This window comes from Equus przewalskii, chromosome X, assembly GCF_037783145.1.
Source record: "Equus przewalskii isolate Varuska chromosome X, EquPr2, whole genome shotgun sequence".
NCBI lineage: Eukaryota > Metazoa > Chordata > Mammalia > Perissodactyla > Equidae > Equus > Equus przewalskii.
The window spans coordinates 84966542-84986352 of NC_091863.1; the positions used below are offsets into that span (position 1 = coordinate 84966542).

The 19811-nt window shown below is 36.7% G+C and overlaps 1 protein-coding gene across 1 annotated transcript in view; it reads left to right on the top strand.

The window, feature by feature from the left end:
- IL1RAPL2 (interleukin 1 receptor accessory protein like 2) overlaps window positions 1-19811 on the top strand; it is a 969697-nt gene that overhangs the window by 700666 nt on the left and 249220 nt on the right. The window contains exon 7 of the mRNA XM_070605106.1: window positions 15650-15724. Within this exon, the coding sequence (XP_070461207.1) occupies window positions 15650-15724 (75 nt within the window). The remainder of the gene's footprint in view (window positions 1-15649; window positions 15725-19811) is intronic.

Consider the following 19811-nt stretch of genomic DNA (forward strand, 5'->3'; position numbering starts at 1 on the left):
ACTTAGAGTAAGTATTATATGTGTTATGTATTATTTTCCAGAAATGTATTTGATGATGATTCTTCTCCCTTTTCATCGGTAAGTGTAGCCTTTTATTGCAGTTAGATAAATTTACACTAGACATAAAATAGAATGCCGTGGTGGCAAAACCCTTTAAACACTGAACAAGCAACCAAAATGGTCCTGTGGATTTCCTCCTCCGGGACCTCTAAGAATGACATAAGACAGTTATATCTCTAGGATTCATGGTTGGAAGTTGTATCTTTAGGAGGACATTTCCCACTTTATAGCATATATTTTTAGAGTTTTTTTAAAACCTCATAGGGCTTTTATATTTCTTATTTCGTTTTATCCTCATATTAACCATACAAACAGCACAGGGTGATTATCATCCCTATTTTAAAGATGGGGAAACTAAGCAACAGAAAAGTTAGCTGAATTGCCCATGGTCACACAGTAAAATATTAGTGGAGCCAGGATTAGAACTAAAGCCTTGTAAATGTGAGCCCGGGGCTCGGACAATATTCGACACAGAGAGTGAGCTGCTTTTAGTCTAACCATTCTGTGGAAGACATTTCATTAAGCTGATGAAATGACTTCTATTATTCTGCCAATAATTTGCCTACCTACTTTGCCGTAAAACTGACATCATCCTGAAACTCCAGCCAACCAGCTTAATTTCCTTTTGGTTTTGCAGGGGCTAGCGGGAGTTGATAAAACCATTAACTTAGGCTCAGTGTATCATCCACATAGATATTATTGAAACACACCTGTCAGCTCATCCATCTCCTTACACATGTTATAGATATTTTTAAGCTTGTAGACAAAAATGCAATCCCCTTACCATGGCCAAAGTTGGCCACGTGAGTTTTAGATCTGGATCTCTAGAGACAAGTGCTGTTATTGCTCAAGATATTGGAAAATTGAATTTTTGAAGTGGGTGAGACTTGCTTTGGTGATCCTGGTCCTGTGCCCCTACCCTTCTCCCACTTCTTCCCTTCTGTACCCCCACCCTTGTCCTGTCAAACTTTTTCTCCTTGTCATACCTGTTCTCAGTCACACATTAATTGGATTTCCTCCCTAAGGGTAGGTACAGCTCAATAGTCTCCTTAATTGGCAAATTAAAAATAATTTCTAAAATGCATTGAGAACTAACTATGATCCAGTTCTCTACTTCGCCCTTTAGAAGCATGATTTCATTTAATCCTCATAACAATTCTAAAGAGTGAGTATTATTCCCATTCACAGTTATGCATTAAGGAAAAGAATCTCAGAGGGCTTAAGAAACATGATCAAGGTCACACAGGAAGTAGCAGAACTGGATTCAAATTCAGGTATTCTTAAATCAGAGCCTATGCTTTCAACAGCAATATCATATGTTTTGTGACCTAGATAGTGGGTAGCAGATGTTTTTGAAAGTTGGAAGAGGCTTTCCTTATAAAATCATAACATATAAGCAGCCATCTGCTCTGAATTAGGGTGAGATCAGCCCAATGTTGATGAACATCACAGAGAATTCCAAGGTCTGGATACACATAAGACAAGCAAGGATGAAAAGCTTTTTCTGTCCCAGGAGCTAAAATTCACTCCCCAAGAACTAGGCAGTGCCTGTTTCTTCTTTTGGGCTGTCTAATACTCGATGACTATATGCTAGTGAGCTCCATCTGTCAGGCTCATGCTAAAGCATTGATGAGGCATCAGCCCACAGACAAAGATCCTAAAGGCCTGGGTTTTGGTCAGACATATAACTAGCCTGTCAGGCTAAATGCAGAGCAGTAGACATTGAATTACCTAATGTAGCAAGACGGATCTGCAGTGTTTTCACTGGTTTGTGACTCCAGGTAACCACCTCTACAAAAGAGAGTTTCATAAAAAAAGTTTTGTTCTCTCAAAAATGACCTGACCAGTTCTTGACTAAAGCGCTCTTAGAGAAAGTGCACGTTTGCTCAAAAAGTATCCAATGACACCAGATCAATGCAGCATAAGGCCAGAGCAGCCTTGAATGCCTGGGTTTCCATCTGTACTGAATTGTTCTGCAGGGAAGCATTAGTCCAATCAGGGGATGATGGGTTGTGGAGGGGAGACATGCAGACCCTCAGGTGAATTAGACTATACTTGGAAGCTGCTTCATTTAAATCAGTACAGAGAAGACTGTGGTAGAGGGTGACTCCCCTGTCAAAGCATTAGCTTGCCTTATGGTTTTCAAAGACTGCTTATTCTGAGATGCAGATTCTCTTTCTGAGCATTGGGTCCAATCTCTTGACAAAATTATAGCAGGAGATGAATGATATTGACAGCTGAGAAAATGCTTATCCTATCAGGAAATATGGGGCCATCTTTAAAGTTCCCTAGTTAGAGGGGATGTTTATGAGGTTGATTCCAAAAGGCAAGGCACTCTGTTTCAGGAGACTTGGAGTCTACTTTGAAAAATTTCTGAGATTTCATATCTTGGTTTCTGGAGACAACAATCCCTGCCCTACAAGCCTCCCAACTGGACTTAATGAGATAATAATTGACAGAAGAAAGTGCTTTGTAAATTCACTTGATTATTTTCTCTTTTCTTCGATTCTTCTGCATTCGATAATCTCATCTTGAAATCACCTAGCTTATGTTTTCTCCTTGGAACTGTGAACAGTCATAATTTGCTTCATTTGAAAATCAATTTCGACATCATAGGTCATCAGCTTATATTTGATTAATTAAATTAGTGCTCATCAGTGTTACAAAGACAGGGAACAAGCTTGAAAACCCCCCAGAGGGCTACCAACATGTGGGAAATTAATCAAGATTTCTAAGGGCGAGATTCTGATTTCAGTGATGAGAACTGAAAGCAAAATGACTCTATTTTCAGATATTGTTCTAGTATGATTGAGCTCATTTGAAATACTATTACATATTCATCCTAGAGTGATTTAGGGGGATAGATGCCAGCTTTAAAGTCAGACAGACATAGATTTGGGTAACAGTTCTGCCACCTTTGCTAGCTGCATGCCCTTGCTTAAGTTACCCAACCTCTCTGAACCTTAATTTCCTCAACAATGAAACAGGGATAATGGTAGCACTCACCTCATAGGAATGTTGTGAGGATTAAATGAGACTAGGAGAGTAGAGAATAGGAGTCAGAAAATTGGGGTTTAAATCCTGGTTCTGGTCCTTAGTAGCTGTATATCCTCAGATGAGTAATTTAACTTCCCTGAACCTCAGTTTCCTCATGTGCAAAGTGAAAATAACATCACACAAATTGCACATTTTTGATGACCATGAATTTGACTTGTTCTTGTGCAAACAAATGGGTTACTGACGATCATGAAAAAATTCTCTGGAAATGCAAAGCTGACGTGAGGGAGGGTAAAGAAATAATGCCTTTTGATTGACACCGTCTCTATTTTCCACTTCAGACCTCAAACTAAGTAAGTCTTTATGTTAAAATGCTCTCTACTTAGGAGGGCAATTCCTTCCTGAGTTTTAAATATCACATGATGTTTATTGTCCACTACAAGTTTATTCTGTGAATTAGAAAATTATTCTTGTCATGAAACTTTTGATTCTAAAACAATTGCTTATTTAATAGTCAGAGTGTAGTCCTCATTAGGGACTATTAGCATATCCAAACAGTTAAAATTGCTTAAGTGATATTTTGTTTTTCCTTATTCTTTTGCATTACAAAATATTATGTTGACAGGCTATGATGCATAATGAGTTCAGCAGCCATAAATAAATAAATCATTAAGTTGAAAACAGAAGTATCAATACCAGCCCAAATAATTGCCTTGATGGACTTTAGTTTAAACTACAAAGATTATGTGTGTATTCACAAACTGATTTGGCTGAAATGAGACCAGTAAAGAAAAGTTTGTTTCATAAAACACAACACGTGAAATGTATGTTGTTGTTCCATGTGACATCCAGGATGTCATATTCCTCCTTAAATTCTGTTTGTATCTTATCTGATTACCTCTTGTGGCATTTTAGTAGGCAGAATAATGGCCCCCTAAAGGTGTCCATATCTTAATCTGTTAGGAATATATTAGGTTATACAGAAAAGGCAAATTAAGTTTGCAAATAGAATTATGGTTGCTAATCACCTGACTTTAAAATAGGGAAATTATCCTGAAGTATCCAGGCGAACCCAATGTAATCACAAGGGCCTTTAAAAGTAGAAGAGGGAGGCAGAAGAGAAGATTGGAGTGATAAAATGTGAAAAGGACCCAACTTGTCATTGATGGCTTTGAAGACAGAAGAAGGCCAAGCACCAAGGAATCTGGACAGCCTCTAGAAGCTGGAAAAGGAAAGGAAGTAAACTCTCCCCTAGGGTCTCAGAAAAGGACACATCCTTGGCAAAACCCTAATTTTAGTCCAGGATGACCACGTCAGACTTCTGACCTCCCAAACTATAAGATAATAATGTGTTGTTTTAAACCACTAAGTTTGTGGTAACTTGTTATAGCAGCAATAAAAACGAAAACAGGCAATTACCACTTTTTGTCATTTACTACAGCCACTTGTATATGCCTATCTCTTAGATTAACCCTTTTCATATGACTCTGTGTATTCTTCAAATTTGTACTTTGCATCCCCAACCCAGCACAGACATATACTCTGTTTAGTAAAATACCTTCCTATAATAGAAGAACTGTATATGTCTGTTAACTGATTTAAAGAATGAAGGACACCAAATAATGCAAGATTGAATTTTCTTCCCACTCTTTGACCTATAGGATTGTGTAGACACAGCTAAAGGTATTCAGTATTCATCCCCAAACTCCATCAATTCAATAAAATATCCATTTTTTTGATGATGCTTATATGGAAACAGGATGATTCTTGAATGCAAAAGAAAGAGTCTTAAATAAAAAAACAAGGAAGAAGGGTGACAGTATAGAGTTGTGGCTCTGAACTCAGACTCAAAAGTCAAATAGACAGGTTGAATCCTGGACCCATAATGTATCTATCAGTAATATGACTTTAGGCAAGTCACTTAATCTCACTGAGCCTCAATTTTCTCACCTGTCAAATGTTGATAAAATTAGGAGCTACTTCATATATTGTGAATATTTAATGAGGGAATGAATGTAAAAGAGCTTGGGATGGAATGCGTGCTTAATCAACGTTAGCCATGGTGCAGTGGCAAGAATATTGAACTTCAATTCAGGAAATGTGGGTTTTGGTCTTCTGATTTATCACTAATTTGCAATATGATGTTCAGTAAATCCATTCCTTTTCTGCCTTTCAGTTTCTTCATCTGTCAAAATAGTCATATGAATTAGACAAATAAGAGCTTGTCTAGCGCTAAAATTATACATCCTCGAGTATCTTGTTATATTCTTAGGCATCACTGTCTGGGCCAAATTTCTAGAATCTGACAAATCAGTAAGCACACAACCAAATGAGGATCTTGAAGCAAGTTAAAAATTGATCCGTTTCATAAATATATGGTATATGTACATATAATGGGATACTATTCAGCCATGTCTAAGAAGGAAATCCAGCCATTTGTGACAACATGGATGGAACTTGAAGACATTACACTAAAGTAGGACAGAGAAAGATAAATACTGCATGATATCACTTATATGTGAAATCTAAAAAAGCCAAACTCATAGAAACAGAGAGTAGAATGGTGGTTACCAGGGCCTGGGAAGGAGGGAAGTGAAGAGATGTTGGTCAAAGGGTACAAACTTCCAGTTAGAAGATGAATGAGTTCTGGGGATCTAATGTTCAGCATTGTGATTATAGTTAACAAGACTGTATTGTATACTTGAAAGTTGCTAAGACAGTAGATCTTAAATGTTCTCACCACAAAGAAAATGGTAATTATGTGATGTGACGGAAGTGTTAGTTAACACTATTGTGGTAATCATATTGCAATATATATGTGTATCAAATCAACATGTTGTACACCTTAAACTTACACAATGTTATATGTCAATTATATCTCAATAAAGCTAGAAAAAATTAAATTGATCCATCTTCTGTGTTTAACTTCTCATATTTATTTTAGTGCTAATTACATCCCAAGTTCTGTGTGGAACCCAGAAGTACACTATTTTGTATAATTTCTTTGATAGTAACCACATCTGGAATGTGTTAGATATCAACAATATAAGGGGACAGGGAGTACTATTTTAGAAAGAGAAGGCAAAATCTTACTTGAGGGGAAAAGGCAAGAGTGAAGAAAATGCATGCTCTGTGAAGGAAAAAAAAACCCTACCATCATAACCTCTGTTTAAGTTTCCATTTCCCCCAAGGTTGTATTCTTTTCAAGTTTGAAGAAGTTATTTTATGTCTGGGCAGATTTGTGCTGAATAAACATTCTTCTCTCCAGAGAAGGGCCCTGTGTCAAATGGCATTGAGAAGAAATTGCCCTGCCTTTATGCTCAAGCTTTCCCAAAGCTCATGTGTTGCTCAAAACAAATATTAGTGGAGATAAATGTGGAATCTAGAGGAAAGGGCACCTCAGGGCAACTTCACAGCAGCCCTGACCATTCTACCCTCAAGGCACATCCACTGAATTGCAAGGCAGTACACAAACTCTGAGCCAGATGCCCAGAGCATTACTAGAGGGGCCCTGAGCCATGCAGGAGCAATGGCTAGGTAGGTTGCCTGGTACTTCACCAGCAATTTAGCATCTTCCTGTTAAAGGATCACTTATTCATTGAAAGAAAATAACTGACTTTAGTTCTATTCTAAATAAAGGCAAAATTGCAATAGCTTTAAATGATAGCAGGAGTATTTTTAATGCAACTAGAATGTGTTTGTTTTAAGAGAAATTTAATTGTATGAATATAACCTCCTATCTGACTCTCTCTGGTTCTCAATTAGTTATCTTCCAAATACACACATGAGGAACATAAACCATCACCATCAGTAATAGTGACTTACTAAAGGAAATGGTTCTTAATGAGGGGTAGGGAGGTGTGAGAGATGCATGTCAAAATATTTGGCAATTGAGTCATCAGTGGATTGAAAACGAATCTCCAAATGACTCTGAGAATCACTGGCTTTTTTTCCTGAACCCATCACAGCCTTTCTATTATAGCTGGAATACGTAGAGAATACATATTTTCTCTAAATAGAGTTAATAAACAAACAATACGTATCAGTCTGTCCCCTCCTGTTTTCTTTAAATTTTTTTAAAGACTTTTTTTTTTTCGAAGATTTTATTTTTTTCATTTTTCTCCCCAAAGCCCCCTGGTACATAGTTGTATATTCTTCATTGTGGGTCCTTCTAGTTGTGGCATGTGGGATGCTTCCTCAGCATGGTTTGATGAGCAGTGCCATGTCCGCGCCCAGGATTCAAACCAACGAAACACTGGGCCGCCTGCAGCAGAGCGCGTGAACTTAACCACTCAGCAACGGGGCCAGCCCCTGTCCCCGCCTGTTTTAAATAAGACAGAGAATATTCGAGTTTTGGTAGAGAACATATTTATAAAAAATTGCTATAGTGCTTAGTTGATGGAGGTAATAACAGGCTGAAGTGAAAACAAGGCTTGACTTTTAATGAACATTGATGTATTTTTAATTTAAAATATACCTGAGTTCTCTTTCCTAAGATGTCATGAAGTGGAGAAATCACTCATAATAATGCTGGTAGGAATCTTCAGGAAAATAACTTTATCTGTCATCAACTTCTGCCGAAGGCCACCCTGTTTATTGACCAACACCAATGTGAAGACAGGAGTTCAGGGAAAGGTTCTTGGGCCTGATATGTGCCTACTGTTTAATTCTCTACTAAGGAGCAAAGCCTATCATTCCATATTTAGAGACAATCCTTCAAAAGCAACTAGGCTTAGGAGGGGAGATACAGATGTCTTAAGTTCATACTAAGGTTTAAATTGCAGAGACGTTGCAAGTTTTGATTAGAGAGACACAACCCTGGGTACCTAAAAGCCGGCTGGAGAAGAAACTTCTTTGAAGTAGGGTACACAAAACGAGGAAGGTTAGGGCAAAGGAGACACATTGTATCCAAGACTGGTCCTCTCTGAGTTTTTAGGTTTGGAGGATTAAAGATTATATTAAATAATCATGTTTATTGTGAATTTTTCCTGGATGATCATAAATTAGGGGACTTTTAGCCTAGTAATCCTAGAACTGAAATATTTATAATAGAGGGGATTTTAGATTCACTAAGTGGAGTAAAATTTCTCCATCATAATTCAGAATTAGGAAACCTATGTAGTTAATTCAGAAAGGGATATTCCTCTCCAAATAATAATAGTGCTTATGATCTTTCCAGAGCTCAGCAATTTGTAGATTCATCCTGTCTTCAAAATATGAAATCTTGAAATTAGTCAACTACTTTCGCCAGGCTTGGCTAATCTCCCGTCATGATTACAGGAAACCTTTAGGGATATTAACAAGGTCTCCCTAGATCTGATTTGCTTAGCGAGGATCTCCACTTTGTTTTCCCACATGAAGACTATTCCCAAGTCTTCTTTCCCAAAATCCTCAATTCCTTCAGAATATCAGACAACCTAAGTTTCCTGCAGGACAGTGGTTCTCAATCAGGGACGATTTTGCTCCTCAGGGGGCATTTTGCAAAGTCTGAAGACATTTTGGTTGTCACAGGTGGGGGAGAGTCCTACTGGCATTTAGTGGATAGAGGCCAGGGATGCTGCTAAATATCCTAAAATGCACAAGATAGCCACTTACAACAGAGAAGTGTCTGGCACTGAAAGTTAGTAATTACAATTACAGCAAAGGTTGAGAAATCTTGCTTTGAAGAATTCTTCTTTTCCTCAAGGTATGCATGTAGTCTTGACTGGAGCTCAAGCTCAAAACTTGTCTATTCAGCTTATCTTTCCTGGGATTTTGAGTCTTGATCTAAGTGACACAAGGACAAAAAAACAAGACACAATACAACAAGACAAAACAATTTTTATTGAGGTAACATTGGTTTATAACATTATATGAATTTCAGGTGTACATCATTATATTTCAGTTTCTGTGTAGACTATATCATGTTCACCATCCAAAGACCAATTACCATCCATCACCATACACTTGTGCCCTTTTCACACTTCTCACTCCCCACTTCCCATCTGGTAGCCACCAATCTAATCTCTGTGTCTATATATTTATTGTTATTGTTGTTGTTGTTTTTATCTTCTACTTATGAGTGAGATCTATGGTATTTGACTTTCTCCATCTGACTTATTTCACTTAGCATAATACCCTCAAGGTCCATCCATCTTGTCATAAATGGCAAGATTTTATATTTTTTTATAGCTGAATAGTATTCCATTGAGTACATATACCACATCTTCTTTATCTATTCATCACTTGATGGGCACTTAGGTTGTTTCCAAGTCTTGGCTATTGTGAATAATGCTGCAGAGAACATGGGGGTACAGATATCTTTACACATTTGTGTTTTTGTGTTCTTTGGATAAATACTCAGCAGTGGAAAAGCTGGATCATATGGTAGTTCTTTTCTTAATTTTTGGAGGAATCTCCATACTGTTTTCCATAGTGGCTGTACCAGTTTACATTCCCACCAGCAGTATATGAGAGTTCCCTTTTCTCCACATCCTCTCCAACACTTGTTATTTCTTGTCTTGTTAATTATAGCCATTCTGACAGGCATGAGGTGATATGTCATTGTAGTTTTGATTTGCATTTCCCTAATAATTAGTGATGTTGAACATCTTTTCATGTGCCTGTTGGCCATCTATGTATCTTCTTTGGAGAAATGTCTGTTCATATCTTCTGCCCATTTTTTATCAGGTCGTTCATTTCTTTTGTTGTTGAGATGTATGAGTTCTTTATATAATTTGGCTATTAACCCCTTATCAGATATATGATTTGCAAATATCTTCTCCCAATTGTTAAGCTGTCTTTTTGTTTTGTTGATAGTTTCTTTTGCTGTGCAGAAGCTTTTTAATTTAATGTAGTTTCATTTGTTTGTTTTTTCTTTTGTTTCCCTTGCCTAGTCAGACATGGTATTTGGAAAGATGCTGCTAAGACCAATGTTGAAGAGCGTACTGCCTATGTTTTCTTCTAGAAGGTTTATGGTTTCGGGTCTCACATTCAAGTCTTTAATCCATTTTGAGTTAATTTTTGTGTATGGTGTAAGATAATGGTCTACTTTCATTCTCTTGCATGTGGCTGTCCAGTCTTCCCAACACCATTTATTAAAGAGACTTTCCTTTCTCTATTGTGTGTTCTTGGCTCCCTTGTCAAGCTTAGCTGTCCGTAGATGTGTAGGTTTATTTAATTTTTTTCAAAAAACAGAAAACCAGTTGGAGTGAATTCAATTCAATGATGGGATCAAGATGAAATTGTGTAGTCCCTTTTGCCCGTATATCTAGGCCTGGTCTGGTTTCTTTCTTGTCTCTAAACTCAGTTCCCCAGACATCCTGTCCGTCCTTGAGATATCCTTCTGATAAATTCTCTTTTTGCTTAAATTAGCAAGAGTTTGTTTCTGTTCATTGTAACCTAAGAACCCTATAGGAAGCACCCATTTTTAGAGAAAGAATACCATGGGAAAGTTAATTTGGAGATTGTGTTTATTTGTTCCACAGTGTCAGACAGTATCTTAATTGCTGGCTAAATGAGACATGATCCTTGTCTTCCAGGAGCTTAAAAATCTAGTTAGGGAGAGTAGAAATACCCATATAAGGTGAGACTTAATTTGTATTCAAAGCAGTGTATGTGATGAACCAAATGAGTGGTTCAAGGAAATAGTAAATGCTTTAGGATTTCGGAGAGAGGAGAGATTAGTTTGGGCTTTTATTGGAGAGGGCTTTCTGGAGGATGTAGGACTTAAAATGGCTTTTGGAGGCTAGATGAGACTTGTAATTGCAAAAAGGAAGGAGAAGGTCTTAGAGAGGCATTGTGGGCATGGTGAAATCACACAGATTTCTGTTTAGATCCCTGCTTTACTAGTCAAAAGCTACTTGACTTTGGGAAAGTTATTTGTAAAATGTAATATGAAATGCCACAGAACAGTGCCTAGCACACTGTAGATACTAAGTAAATGATAACTATGCTAACTATTATTACTTGTTTTCAAGCTTAGGGAAAGTGTTTAAGCCAAGATGTAGAGTTGGAAATTAATGCAATGTGTTAATGAGGCAAATGAGGAAATAACTTGGCTATCACATTGATAAAATAGAAAAAGAGTGGGTAAAAAGGGAGGAAGATTTTTTTAAGGCTATATTGTGGCTGCCTATATGTTCCCAGCTGGCACGCTCAGATTTTATCCTCTTTTAAACATAGGAGACATTGGTAGATTTTGAATGGTTAAATGTTGTGATGAAAATAGTGATTTTTGTGCCCGTGTGTTAAATGGATTTGGATGGATTCATTTCATTGATCTTAACATACAAATTCCATAATAGGTTTATTCATAGAAATTAATGCATTACTTTATTTTCCTAGTGGGTTCATTCACTTGGTGTCCTTTGCATCAAGCTGTCGTTCTACACCTACCACTTAGCTCTCTGGTAAGTCTAACTAAACAGACAAGTCAACAACAAAAGAGGACTATGAAACTTGAATAACAGGATGTAGCACTTAGGCAATATAGTCAAATAAATTGATTCAATCAAACAACTAACTCTACTTATTTCTTATACTAAGTTCATGGAAAATGACCAATCATTTCAGTCAAACCAATTGATCTGGTTGTACAGGTAGACACAACCTTTGCCTGCAATAGAAAAGAAAGGGTTAATTTGGACATTCTCCTCAGGAAAGTTAGTGTCAAACATAAAACCTAGCTTTAGGAAGAAGTAGGCAGTAACAGTAGTAGCTTCACCAGAACATTAAGACTAGTGTCGTGGTGTACTCAGTAGAGCAGTTCTATTTACAGATAATTACACATAAGCAGCTACAGAGGGAAATGCAAGGGAGGAATTGTGGGCTGAAATATTAGTACCAAACTGCATCTCTTTCTCCCATTCTTTCAATCGAAACTTGAAGCTTGAGCAGCAAATTCAAAGACTAGCTCAGACCCCAATTAGTCCCTCTAGAGGTCCAGGATAAGTTTTCTAATAAAATTGTAAATCTCCACTCTGTTGTTCAGAGAGTCTGGTATTGACAATTCTCCCCTTCATTTCCCAAACAGTAATGAATTTCTGAATTCATTCTGTGAATTTCAGATGAGATTTAAAAAAAGAAGAAGAAAGAAATGAGCTTGCCTGCCCATGGCAACATATGTTCTAGCTAATCTGAAAATGCTATAATTATGCTAGGTGCTGATAGATTTGCCTCTGGGCTGGTGGTCAGGATCCGGATGAACTGCTGCAGTTGTTGCTTTATCATCACAAGTGTTCTGCACTTCTTGACAATTCCCAGGCCTAGACATGATATTGGAATTTAATGAGGCTCCACACCCATGCATCCCACTGGGATGTGTTAGGGTAAGTCTAAGTTCATCCCCTTTCATTCATGGGTATAGGGAAAAAAATGTATGTGTGTGAAATGTCCTACAGGAATCATGTTTCAGCTGGCTGTTTGCCGCAAAGCCACTCCCATTGCCCTAGGAACCTTAGTTTAGTTAATTAGCGTGTAGTCAATGAGGCTAAAACATCGATTCAGTGCCGAAAGTTTTTACCTGTCTCTTGCTTACAACGTATATCTGTCTTCCTATCCATTCTGCAAATGGGGGCTTTTGGTCATGATGGGGCACCAAATGAGACAATGTAAGCATCATTTAGCTTTGGGCATAATTGTAACTATTTTTCTTACCTTCTAAGGTCATTGTGTAGATCACACAAGCTAGTGTATCTGAAAGCATTTGAAAATTATGATCCACATATAAAGGTAGGGCACTCAAAATTATCATTAATATTAATAAGCATCACTTCAGTAACTGACATTTCACAGTAATAGAATCAGGGTAAATATGTCCATAGTCCATGGCAGGAGGTAAGGATGGGGGACAGCAATGACCCCAAATTCATGTCCTGATGAAAGTAGGACAAGATACTTATCTTTGAGCGTGAAATACATTACTTACAGTTGCTTTCCACCTATCACATTCTAATTAATTCATTTGGAGGCAAGACATATTTGAAAATAAGACTAAGAACAGTTTCCAGCAAGCTAAGTGTCTATAATCTGGATGTTTAAGGCAAATTGATAACAGTTCTACATAGAAAGCAAAATGATTTTTTTATAAATAAAATGTAGGTGGCTGGATTTTGTTTAATTTTAATTTTATTCATGTTTTGAATATACAGGATATTCATGTTGTTCAAAATGTATAAAAGGTTTATAGTGAAAATTAAAGTTTACTCTGCCTGCCCATACTTCACTTCTCCCATGCCCCCACCATTCCTTGGTCATCCAGTTCCTCTCCTCAGAAGAAATCACTGTAACCAGTTTCACATGTATCCATTCAGAAATATTCCATACTTAAACAAAACACATACATACACGTATAAAGACACATACACACACAAATGTATGTATATATATATATATTTTACACAAAGGTTAGTAGACTGTACACACTGAAACCTTACTTTTTCTTTGAACAGTATATCTTGGAGATATTTTCATAATGTACAGATTTACCTAATTCTTTTAAATAGCTGCCTCATAATCTGTAGTTATATGAAAGTATCATGATATTACTTAAAGTCTTCTACTGATGGATGTTTTGGTTGTTTCCAATATTTTGCTGTTATAAACAATAGCAAACAACAACAAAATTGAACATCTGTTATGACGGGAATTTGAATTCAAATATTTAAATTTTGTTTAAAGTATATCCTTTATGTTTCAAATAATATTTAAATATCAAATTATTATGAGTAACTGGAATATTTAGGAATTGTGACTATAGATATTGTATTTGTGTGTTTGTTGCCATTATTCCCAAATCAGTTTAGTTATAAAAATATATTGTTTGATTCCATGAGGACAAGATGTGTTGCGGGCCATTGATAAAGATTTATTGGAAAAATGAGAACAATTCACTAAATTTTTCCCATTTCAAGCAATTTGGATATCAGGAAGATGAAGCTAATGTTGTATAAAGCTCTTTCCTAAGTGAATTTCTGGTGCATTTGTTTGTTATTAACAACTATTTTGAGAACTCACCAAATTTATTTCCCTAACCTGACTTGTCACGTGATCAACTTTTGTTTCTCTCTTTCGCTTCTAAATATCCTTGCAAGTATGAGATGGACTTCTCTTATTTCAGCAGGGAATTCCTAAGCCAGTCAATTAATGATGGTTTAATGTTTATCTCTTATATTCCCAGCTCTAGTCTATGTCTCCCATGAATTACAAAGAAGTATAAGCATTTCCCTTTAATAGGTAAGACTCCAGTTGGATAGTTGAAGCAAGACATAAATAGAGGAATAATTAAAAGGAATTCAGGATATAGATAATAGCTTGATATAAGATTTGTCATAAAGCGTTTTGTATCTGTGTGCCAAGTCCTCCCATTTCGTTCTTCCAGGTGGCTCAAATTTCCCTCCTTTTTTTGACTTCCCTGGACTCCACTACTCTGACTCCTCATCCCCCCATTGCAGCATTGTTACTGCATCTTCCTAGCTGGTTGCGTTCTTCTCCAGCCCATCCTATGCATCAAGCCAATCATCTTTAGATAGCACTGCCCTTGAGTCTTTTGTTGATGTTGTTGCAAGAATCTACAATGGCCTTCTAGTCTACTGCATCATATTCAAATTCCTCCGCATGTTTCTCAGGATCCTCCAGAATTTATCTCCATTCTATCTATCTAGTTGTATTTCCAGTGACTCCACATGATGAGCAACTTTCTCTTTATCCCATCCCACCCAACTCCTTCTCACCAGATCATCCAGATCATTCTCCTATAGTAACAATATGTTTGCTAAGTTCCACCTCTGTTCCTTAGTTTGTGTTGTTAATCTTTCCTACGTTACTTCTTCCTTACTCTCTGCCTTTCTATTCCTTAAGGTCTATGTGGAGACCCACTTCCTTTAGAAAACTTTCCCCAACTCTGTCAGCCAATATAGAGTTCTCCTTTCTCCATTCCTTTACCACATATAGCCTTATGGCTCAAATGCTACAATTTTTCATTAGAATGTGTCCTTTGTTCTATTATCTCTTTATTTTGATGTGTTAATTCTGTGTTCATAGTCCTACATAGTAAATTGAGGGAAACAATAAAACCTGTTAGCACAAGTCTTGGTGGACAAAAATTGCTCAGTCAGTATTTTTGATCAATTAGCTTAATGAAGGTACCACTGCTTTATAATTTTGTTATGGAGGTTGAGGTGGGGAGTAAGGGATGATTCAGAGACATAAAAGCTTCAATCTACCAGAAATGTCCATTAGGGTAATATTTCATTAAGAATATTTAACACCTCAATGTAGGTATGGAGATTTAATGTGTATTTAATTATACTTTTAAAATCTATGTTTCTTTGACAAACAAGCTTATAGAAACCACTCAAAATAGTCCATTTGTCTGCTCTTGTCGGAAAGTGTAGCTGTCGAAATGGTCTATTTACAGTGAATCAATGGTGCTCTAAATGTGCGGGGAAATGGATATTGTATGGATAGAATAACACCTCAAGTAGGAACACTGTCTAATAAATGTTTACACACCATCAAGTCTAGAAACATTAAATATCATACTCGATAGAATCTTTCTTATCCTGTGATTTATCTCAATTTTTCCATTACCTTCTTTCATTTTCTCTTCTAGCTTTACTCACAGACAAGCCTCCGAAGCCATTGTTCCCCATGGAGAATCAGCCAAGTGTTATAGATGTCCAGCTGGGTAAGTCCCCTTCTGGGAATAGTAGATCTTAAACTTTCTCTCTGTTAACAGATGGGGAAAATTGCACGAACCAGGAAAGGTTTATTGCCACTGTTATTACATGCAAATCAATTTGCATCTGCTCATTTATAACCCTGGAGTTCAGTGCAATAGCAGTTTAAGAAAATGAGTTTGTATTGCATCAAGGAATGGTAATACTAATTGGTTACACTGGGTATTAAGTGTGCTGTAGGACAGAGCTTTTTAACTCTGTGATTGATAGATTCATTGGTGTCGTGCATTGGTGATTGGTACAGAAAACTTTTCATGTTTGTCAGCCAAAAATTGTTATTTAGAGAGCATTAACTCCTGGAGAACAAGCACTTTTTAAAATAAAAGAACCACTCAGTACAGCCTTTAAAACAATTTATAGTATTATTTCCAATGGCACAATCTAGAGCAATTAAAACCTGTTTTTAGGTTGAGAACCTGAATATTTATGAATCATATAGTGCTTAGAAAAGTAACAAGTTGATTTATGGGTGCTACGGTCTTTTTATAGACTCAGATAAGGATGCAAGGTGTTGAGCCCCTTTTCTGAGTCCTCCACTACTAATACTTATGTTTCAAGAATTGTAAGCTTGAAACTCACAGGCAAGCTAGTATCTCTTCCAAACTGTGGCCTTTACTCTAAACTATATCCTTTAACATCTGTGAGCTTTCATGTATCTTGGGTTTCATTCTATTCTTCAATTCTAAACAAGAGTACTAAGTAAATATGGTGGAAATGTATTAGGCTTACTTTAGGTATATGATTTATTAAAATATGTGGCCATAGTGGTACCTACCAATCATATAGCCAGGGAAGAAGAATTGGCCCCAGTATTTTACTCACTTGGGAAGTTTTTGACTCAACTTTTGATCTTTCCACTCCAACATGGATTGTTAGAGGCTTATTTCTATCTTGAAAATAGATGGGTAAAATTACATTCCTAAGAGTTTATTCGTTTCTCTACAATGAAATATAGCACATTGTAGTTAATGCAGCCTAGCAGTGTGAGTACCAAAGTTAAGTATTTTAAAACAAAATGAGGAGACAATAATAAGCATGTTGTCAAGAGTGGGCTGTGGAAGTGGTGACTATTTCGTAGATAATGTTGAAGTAGTAGACCATGGCTCTCCCCTTGCTACTTGTATTATCTTGCCAAGTAATTACATTTCTTAAAGCCAAATCTAGATGTGCTGATACACCCCCTCAGTAATTTTTACTTACATCTTTCCATCCATACTGGGATAATAATACCTCAAGGGTACTCTGTAGTTTGCCAGGGGTTACCTGAAGCCATCAGATGACCTTGTATTATTAGTTTTCACGGAGATTCAAGTGGATAAATTGTTTTTATATGAAAACTTATATATTAAGGAGTCGAAAGCCAAATTCACACAACTGTTTCAAATAAAACATAGTAAATTTTGTGTTCGTGACCCCTGGGTAGATACTTCTTCATTCTCCTCTGCTGTTAGGCAAACTTCAACAGAAAAGTGTGAGGAGTTCTGCTCTTGAGCAAGGAAACAGACCCTTCTAGGGAGTACATTTTTTTCAGGTTCTTGGGGTGCAACACCTGTATGTGCTACTCAGGACCTCTCTAAGATGTATGCCTTGTATAAATATGTATTCCAACATAGGTATATATGCCAAAATAACCCACCACCGACACCACACTGTAAAATCACTAAAGTAATTTGCTTGCAATTTATATTAGATGCAAAGCTAAACTTTTCAGTTATTAATTTGTAACACAATTTGGAAACAACTTTATTGACAGAAAGATGGAGACCTGCCCATTTTTCATGCTAGAAGGGCTGTTTCTCTGAGATGCTACAGCAACCATGTAATTCAGAGAAAGAAAAACAAAATCCGTTAAACCAGATCTTTGACATTTCAAGGAGTACATGACTGGTTAATTTTAAATGGTCTTAACTTTTCCATAGATTTATTTAGCACCATTTATTTACAGCTGGAAATCATTTTGTAAGTTACTCTTATGCCTCAATAGTGAGGTGACGTTAGGAGCACTATAAATGTCAGAGAGCTCCTCAGTCAGTGGGAGCTCTAAAGTCAGAATGATGAGGGTTTAGAAACCCTAGGGGTAAAAAGAGGTAGAGAAAGATAATTGGGGCGATTGGACATCCCTGTCTATATCTGGAAAACTTTCAGAATTCAGTAAGATCATGAAAACTTCCGGAAATTATTTTCCTTTCCTTTTTTAAAACTTTATCAAGTGCATTAAGCTTTAGACACCCTCAAACTAGAACTAGAAATGGAACTACCCAAAAATACAATAATCCAATACAAATGACTAAGCACATGATTACCAAATTCAGGTTTCCCAAATCCCAGTACTTAAAATTTGAGACAACATTGTGGTGGATTAAAGTTGGCCACAGACTTTTTGCTACTCCTGACATCTAAATGTAGTTTCTCATTCCCCTCTCCTTGAATCTGAGTTGACCTTAGGGACATGCTTGGCCAATAGATTATGGCAGAAGTGATACTCTGGGATTTTAGAGACTAAGTGAAAAGAAACCTGGCAACTTTTCTTCGGGTCTCCTGGTCTGCTGTGAAACTACCATGCTGTGAAAAGCTCAAGCCACATGGAGAGGCCCTAGAGGATGAGGCACCATGTGGAGAAAGAGAGGCCAATGAGCACCAAGCCACGGGACATGTGAGTGAAGAAGCCATATTGGAAGTGAATCCTCCAGCCCCAGCTACCCTGGCTTATGCCATGTAGTTCAGAGACAAACCACTGAGCTGAACTCAGATTTCTGACACAAACAGTCATGAGCAAAATAAAAATGGTTGTCGTTAGCCACTAAGTTAGGTGTAGTTTGTCAAAAAATAAATACCCAGAACAAAGATTAATTAATTTTCTCTAGAACACTGTGAATTCCATTTTCCCTATGGACAAGAAACTCATGCAGGCAATTTATGCAAAATGAGAAACACTAGGGGAAACATTGACTATCAGCTTCAAGGTAATTTTAGAAAACATGGTCTGGAATAATTATTTATGTGTTTTTTGAGGGTTACGCTCAGTTCTCAGTTCTGTATATTTTTAAAAGCAATCCAGTAAATGAAAATTTTCAGTAGAAATGAATACATTTTAGTGCATGGAATTGGCTTCAGTACAGATATTTTGTTGTGTCTCTAGAGGAAAATAAACATCTTGACTTTCTCTCTCCTATAACGTAATCCATTAGTCATCCACAAGATTCAAGAAATTTACATACTTTTTGCTGACATAGTGATGACAGTTTGGTTGTTGCTAAATTGTGTTCACATTGTAATGCTGAAAGAAGATTAATCTTAACAAAATAACCATATATTTTGAGATGATAAACACATTCTTAACAAAATAATATGAATACTATTGCTCTCACAAAGCACGCCTATTCAGCTAAAGCTGCCTATGGTAATGGATGAAATACAAAGACAAGAGCAATGTACAAATCACACACAAAAATCCAATTTGGTCCTGTTATCTTCTATATATTTTCTCTCTCTGAAGGTAAATTTAGCTTTAAATTTGATAAACATGACTTTGCTATACCAGGACTAATTATTTTTTTGGCATTTGAAAAGAAGTATATTTTCAAGAATTTTCCTAAGAAAAAATAACTCTGCATTACAATATATTAATTTATATTGCACTTGAATACCAAATTACTAACATCATAGTGACATGTTTCCCACTTGAAATGTATTGATGATAAGTAGACCCTTCTTTGGATACTGCTTTTATTAACGAACTCAAACGCATGCTTTACAAACTGTAACAGACTCCTAGAAGCTTTGAAAAGGCTACGAACAAATGTGGATGAAAACATTTGAGATCTGACATCTAATTTCAATTAAATTTGGAAATGTGCCGTGTTCTTCTCATTGATGGTAACTTTTTTTCTTGGAAGTTTCCCAAGACTTAAAATAAGCTAGTTAGTGTTATGCAGAAAATAAATATAAAGACCGTTTACTTTCTCTTTTTGTGTCAGAGTCAAAAGAAGGCCTGGGGGCCTAAAGCGTGTCAGAAAAACTCAGACCAGTGGAACA